Here is a 7,038-nt window from a genome sequence, read left to right on the forward strand (position 1 = left end):
TACTTATGTATATTTCTTGACTATCTTAGAATTTTAATTTATAAATAATATTTTATTTCTGCATAGTATTAATTTTATCCTCCATATAAGACAATTACTTAAAAAATTTATTTTTATTATTCAAACTAAATTTCACTTCATGTAAATCAAATGTTCAAAAGGCTTTCTTAATTTTATCAGTCAGTTCAGCTATGTAATATATTTTAATAAAATATATTTTATTTTTGTTTGTTTCATTTTAATTTAATGCCTTATGAACTTTACCATGCTTTTTTATTTATTTTAGGTTACAAAGGATAATTTATTTTGTTTTACAAAAATAACGCTTTTTGGTATAAATTTTATGTTAGTATAATAGGGATATGACTGAAATAAAGACAAAAGTATACTAACATAAAATTTCTACCAAAAAAATATTTTTTTTTATGTATAACAAAATAAATAAAAATAACCAAGTAAAGTTCATAATGCATAATAATGAAATTGCAAATGAAAATGGAGAATACTAGGTATAATATATTACATACATAATACTACTTATTACCTGTTATCTTCTTATATTTGTTCTTAGCCCGGATAAAAGCCTGAAATTCGGCCCAAAACATTGGTCCTAATAAATACGTTTTTACTTATCTGTGTTCTTCAATGACCGCAGCTCCAACCATCTCCTCCTCATGATAATATTTGATCCTTCACGGGTTGTAGCGGTACAGCTTTATTTATTTATTAATTTTAAGTTTTTTCATATTTTTTTTACCACCATTTAGATATTTTTTAAAACTAACGACATAATTTTTTTCAGCATGGAATTTTCAGTAAATTTATACCACACAAGATAAAAATATCTTTTTATGATTTTGAAAAAAGAATTCCAGAGGGCAGCCAAAAAAATGTATTTTGTACATTTAGATTTTTCTACACTTTTCTCCCTTCAAAAATATATCAACAATAAAAAAAATTCAAACCCTGTCTTTGTGGCAATTAGTGCCACCTATCACCTATTTTTTTCCTTATATATCCTCTACAAATTAGATGGTGGAGATGGGAGATACTTGCATCTCCTGCCCACTTACCCTTGTCAACAGACGGACATTCTGAATAAAAAAATGTCATCACAAAACAAAAAATATAATCATTAAATGGAATTTAACTAATGAATCTCAAAATCAATAAAAATATATGAATATTGAAAAACATTTTTAAAAAATCTGAGGGACATATTTTTATATAAAAACAAAGTTGATAGAATTTACAATTTATTTACAGACAAAGTAATAATAGACATTATTAAATAGTAAAATAATAATAAGAACTCAAATATCACATGTCATCATACTCTTGTTACATTAATTAAAATATTTATCAAACTTGAATGGCAAAAACCTTTTATATTAATTGTCATCAATAGATTGTAAGTTTTATTAAAAGACTAAATTACAATTAATAGTACTTTCCAAAAAAAAAAGGAAATAAAAATTATTAAATTCTCAAAAGAATACAAATGGAACACAGTTCCATTTTTTTATTTTTTTGTCTTTCTCGTTAAAAAACAAAACAAAAACATTCTGCAGAGCAAAAAATTTATGAATAAAATCTCTTAAAAAATAAAATAAAAAATTAGACATATTTCATAATCTCGACATATATGATAAAAATTGAAGAGCTTTAACACTTGCATTTTTCTGAGCAATAATTTTTGAAGTAGATAATCCTACAAAGTTGGCACAGTTTAATTCTCGAATCTGTAAAAAACACAAATGGTCTGTTTCTGTCATAGTTTGTAAAAAATCATAACTGTAATGGTAATCTAATTGTGTCATGATTGTGATTAGAAGTTCTTCTGGATCTTCAAGATTCTCAAAGAAACAATCGTCTTTATCGGCAATAGTTCTGAGGGTTTCAGATAAAGGTAAAACATTGTCAGAAAACTGACCCGAAAAATTACTCATTGACGTTCCAAGTCTACAACAAGAAATCTTATCTTTTTCATTCGTCCTTTCTTGTACAACTTGTTGGTAGGCTTCTTTTGTCTCATCACAAGCCTTTTGAGTTAAACCATTGGTTTCTTGTTGCTGTTTTTCTGTTTCCGATGTTGAAATGAAGTCTCCCTCACTAAGACATTTTTCCAGCTTCAATAACATTAAATGTGAAGCTTGTTGCTTGGCTTGTTTCTTAGTTCGTGCCTCAGCTTCAGTAATAAAGGAAGAAACCCTACAGCGTATACCAAAGACTTTGGCGTGTGCTAACCCTTCATCTCTGATTAATTCATACCTCGGGAGAGCGGTGCTGTGCTGCGAACAAAAATCCTGAAGTTGCCCAACTGCATTTTCTTTAAGAGAATGTTCATACGGTGAAACGACTTCTACCTCCTGTTCCAAAGCCTTTTCATCTTTCAGTTTAAGTAACAGAGCACGAGCTGCATCATGTTTAGCTTCTTTTTTGGATTTTCCCTTCCCTACAGCCTCCATACCTTTGGCACTAACCTCATATTGGAATAAAGGATCATGAGTTCCTACTCCATTATAAACCAACTTGTAATCAGGAACTTCTCCACCTTTCATTAAATACTCATGTAGTAATGTGACAGGTGTTTTTCCATCCATAGTCACTAAATACTAAAAAAATAAACTCTTTGTTAAGCTAGTTTAAATAATTAATAATTACCATAACAATAAATATCAGTTTAATTTGTCATTTAAGCCCTAGTTCCCACTATTTACAAGAAAACAAGTAACCATACATTTATTTACATTTGAAGTTTGGAAAAGTACTGATACCAGTAAACCATAGTGTAACCTCCTAACGGTATAATAATGTTACCAATCGTATATTAATGTTTGCAAAAAATATATTTGCCGGCATAAGAGTAAAATCAAGAAAATGTTTAAAATCCAACTGGTATCAGTTTACAAGGCAAGCTCCAACGGTGGGAGTTTATTCAAATACAAACGTTACTAACAAAGAACGCTACACGTTATTGAAGTAAGAGCGAGAATAAAAACTACAAATGTTTGAAAACAATAGCTCTTGATTCAAAACGATTGAACTGTTGTTCCAAACGAATAACAACAATTAGTTTTGTTTAGTGCTCCTGTTCGTTCGTGTTTTGTTAAATAGTGAAGGCAATTTACTGTTATTTACTAAACTAAAGAATCCTTTTAAGGTCGGTCGGATTGACAGTAAAACCAAAATTCGACATTGGCAAGGTTAAGTCAGACAGATTACAAAGAAAATTCTGAATCAGATCACTCAAAATTAGTGAAATACTGAAAAATGCCCCCCCCCCTCTCCGCTTTCTAGTACATTTAAATTTAAAATTTAATTTTAATAATCAGATTTAACATTTTTTCCGTAATCCATCAGCCTTAATTATCCATCGTCGAATTTTGGTTTTACTGTCAATCCGATTGACTGTATTAAAACTGATGATAATTTTATTCATAAACAGAAAAATTGAATGCTATGTTTCCCAGTCACTATGTTAACAGTAATAGACTTTATTATTTTTCTGTTATTTCATCATTAACTAAGAACAAAATCTACCATAATCATCATAAATATTTATTTCAAATGTTTGACTTAAAGAATTATCTGTGTTTAACAACAACAACTATCTCAAACTAACTCATCAAAAATTAACAACAAACAACTATCTCTCATAATTAAAGAATTATCGGTAACAAGTCATAATTTTGAATTTTACTCCATTGTAACTCGTTTTGTATATTAGTATCTCCTGAATTTTCAGAAGAGACACAAAAACCATTTAACATTTTTATTCATATTGAGATTTGTGTTTATATTAGTTAATGAACTTGTGTAGAACTAATTTAGGAATTTTCTGCGCAAGGTCTCCCAAACAATATTTCTCTTGTTGTGGATTATAACCTGATACCATAAACTGTTTGGTAGTTTTACGAATTTAGGCCTAATCTTAACTGAAATCTATCGGTTATGGATTATTATATCGGTTATAGTTTATTTATTTCGAGCTAGTGAAGCGAACGCAAGTCGATACCTGTGACTCATTTGAAGAAATAATAATAACAAGAGTATAGTCAATAATACGCAATGGCATAAATATAGTTCTGAGGGTCTAATACGTAAGTACTTAATGTACTTAATGATTTCAATGTAACGAATACTCTTAAGACGTGTTGGCAATATTCAGCTTGGCACTTATGGGGAAAAAAATCTTATTTCTGGCCATAACAAGTGATATCTCAGAAATTTTCATTTTAATTTCCTTGTTTGGAGGTTAATGGGAAGTTTTAACTGAATCGCTTATAGATATTATTACTACATTTTCAACAAAACTGAGTCGGTACGCTTTCTGTTCTGCGTGTTAGTATGGAACAATTAATGCTCGAAGACAGGACTATTTTAACTCATCAAAAACGTAAGTGAGATTGATTTCGATTTGTTTGTACAGTGGCATCGGATTTCATTCAAAGACTCGCGTTGCTAATTTAAACTTTACGTTAACTATTAAGTATGGTTTATGAATGAGTGACAAGACACTAGTAACAAGTATTTTGAGCAATTCTTTGACCATAAATCGACAGCATACTATTCGCTTAAAATTCCTATTATCTGTTAAAAGAGATACACTAACCAAGATGACCTTTAAAAATTAAAAACACAGAAAAAAGAAATAAGTACCTTCTTCTTGGTCATGGCTGTTATTATCTTAGATAACCTCCCACGTTAATATGGAATATGCAGAAGAGGCTGCTCATTAACTCAGCAGCAAGTTACAAAATTGTGGCAACACTGATTAAGTGCTAAAATGAATGCATAAATCATTAAAATACTGACGAATATGGCCTAAATATGAGGAATGTCGTACTAAAAGTGCCTTCATTATTTTGCTGAATTATGTTAACTATGTTTTATGAAATTAAAAAATAGATGTGATTAACTCCTGCAATATGTTTAGTTTCATGATCATATGCAGTATTATAACCTATACATTTTTAAAATGGCTAAGTATTGTTGCTTGATAGTGAATAGTATTTTTTCTTTTTTTACAAAAAATAGTTTATTTTATTTTGGATTAGACCTTTTCCATTGATTGTAACAAGTAAATGTTTTGTATTTATGGTAAATTTAAATTGAATAACGCTATTATCGTCATGAGCCACCTGGCGCGTATTAGTTATCGACATGTGAACCACTAGCATCACACAAATATTGTTTATTTATATGTATAATTTTTTGTATATACTTTAATTTCATACATGTAGCAACCATATAATATATTTATAAATGTATTAATTGAATTAATAAAGATTACAATAGAATCTTCTGATTCGCTGAACGCAAACGTCTTTTTTAAATTTGTATTTTATAACACCTTTTCTGGCCATTTCTGGCATATGATTGAGAAGAGGGGAGGATTATCTACAGGGTACCACCCTTTTATATAACACCATATTAGAGGGTCAAGTTTTCATTTCGTGGGACGGCCAAAAAAATAAAAATCTACCCCCAGGCCGAAACGAACCGGTGCCGCTACAGTTCCCACGTTGCGAAGACCTACGCCTCTACTTCCTGAGCTACAGGCGGCTCCAAAAGCTATCGTCTTATACATAGCACCTCTCGATAGCGTTTAATAGCCCAGAGAGTTGACTAAGCACAAAATTTATAAACCAAAGTGTTTTCACCCTCTCCACCAGTGGAGCGGTCCCTCCCATTTCTTGTACCCCGGTTTTCAGCACACCGGCCAATATTGTAACTCTATCCTTTATTAGACCTAGCTCCCTTATAATGACTTGTGGCAATAGAAGGGTATTTGTTTGTGTGTATTGTATATATTTAGATTTAGTCATAGAATAAAGACCGTATAAATTGTAATTAAGCTATACCATTTAGTCCCTTGAAAATACCCGTTTTACCCAACCAATACCCGCTCTTGGAGAATCGGATACGTCGTTATAACAGTAACTATATGGTTATACTATCGCAATAGTTTTGGCGTGATAGTTGATAGTACAAGTAACGTCAGTGTAGCACCTGTCACGTTAACTACCAAATGTATATGCCTTAAGAGTGAACTATTGTACAGTTTCAGTTATTGCAGGAAAAGTCACAGCCACTACCGCGGAGTAACTGTTTATTAGTTTCAGTCATGACAGCATTTACTGTCCCGACAGTTCTACAGTCGTGATTGTAACGTCGGACTGGATATGGCGTGATAGTTTATAGTACAAGTAATGTCAGGGATTTAGCTGCCATATGTATACGCCTTGACAGTGAATTTTCGTAGCATATCAACCTTACCAAATGTAATGACGATTGGCGGGAAAACAATGTTCTTATATATCTGCCGAAAAACTTGAAATTGTGTCAGCCTCAGGCCCCAAAATGAATCTAACCCAGACCCCAAAATCAATCCACCGCGTATTTCAAAAAAACATTTTATCTAAAAACTTAAAATTGTATCGGCCCTGGAACTCAATTATAAAAATTTGCCCAAGGCCCACAAATTATATTCAGCCCATGCCTCAAAAATAAATTGATTCCGAGACCTATAACTAAGTACGTTATGGGGTGGAATACCTTGTGCCATTGACTCTGAAGCTATTGTAGAAGAGAAAACGTTCAAGGAATAGTTTTAGGCATATTTCAAATGGATCAAAAGTTATTAACTATCCATGTTCTTTTAATTCCCCTGGATGTGAGTTTTTCGCCCTTTAAATAATTATTGTTGTTTTTTACGTAGTTAGATTAGCCGTATATCTGCATTTCAGTATGATGTGTAATCAGGGGGTTACTGATAGATTAGAAAAAAGTTAGTCATATTATACTGTGCAGCTTCATATTTACGAAGAAATAGTACAACTTATACATTTCAGTTAATAAAAATCTTTTTTTTTTAATGTATATTTATTGCTACTTACAACTGTCCATTATGATACATTTAGTAAATCTGATCTATGTTAAATTGGAGTGTTACAGGCGTGTAGAGAAACTACCCATTGGTAGCACTCTAATGACATTTTACATTAGCTGGTCTCGTGACCATCTTCTTTTCAG

The 7,038-nt window shown here is 31.1% G+C and overlaps 1 protein-coding gene across 2 annotated transcripts in view; it reads right to left on the reverse strand.

Moving 5' to 3' along the window:
• Window positions 1-1,336: 1,336 nt before the first annotated feature.
• LOC106688318 (protein Loquacious) overlaps window positions 1,337-7,038 on the reverse strand; it is a 9,052-nt gene continuing 3,350 nt past the window's right edge. Inside the window, exons 1-2 of one of the 2 annotated variants that reach the window (XM_014432732.2) lie at window positions 4,663-4,909; window positions 1,337-2,615 (exon numbers count right to left, since the gene is read on the reverse strand). In XM_014432732.2, coding sequence (XP_014288218.1) covers window positions 1,629-2,615; window positions 4,663-4,677 — 1,002 coding nt within the window. In that variant the 5' untranslated portion in view covers window positions 4,678-4,909 and the 3' untranslated portion in view covers window positions 1,337-1,628. Of the gene's footprint in view, window positions 2,616-4,662; window positions 4,910-7,038 lie in introns of those variants that run through there. The other variant, XM_014432733.2, reaches the window with a different exon arrangement.

The sequence above is a fragment of the Halyomorpha halys genome, unplaced genomic scaffold, assembly GCF_000696795.3.
Source record: "Halyomorpha halys isolate HHAL.00 unplaced genomic scaffold, Hhal_1.1 Scaffold1103.1, whole genome shotgun sequence".
In the NCBI taxonomy this organism is placed as follows: Eukaryota; Metazoa; Arthropoda; class Insecta; order Hemiptera; family Pentatomidae; genus Halyomorpha; species Halyomorpha halys.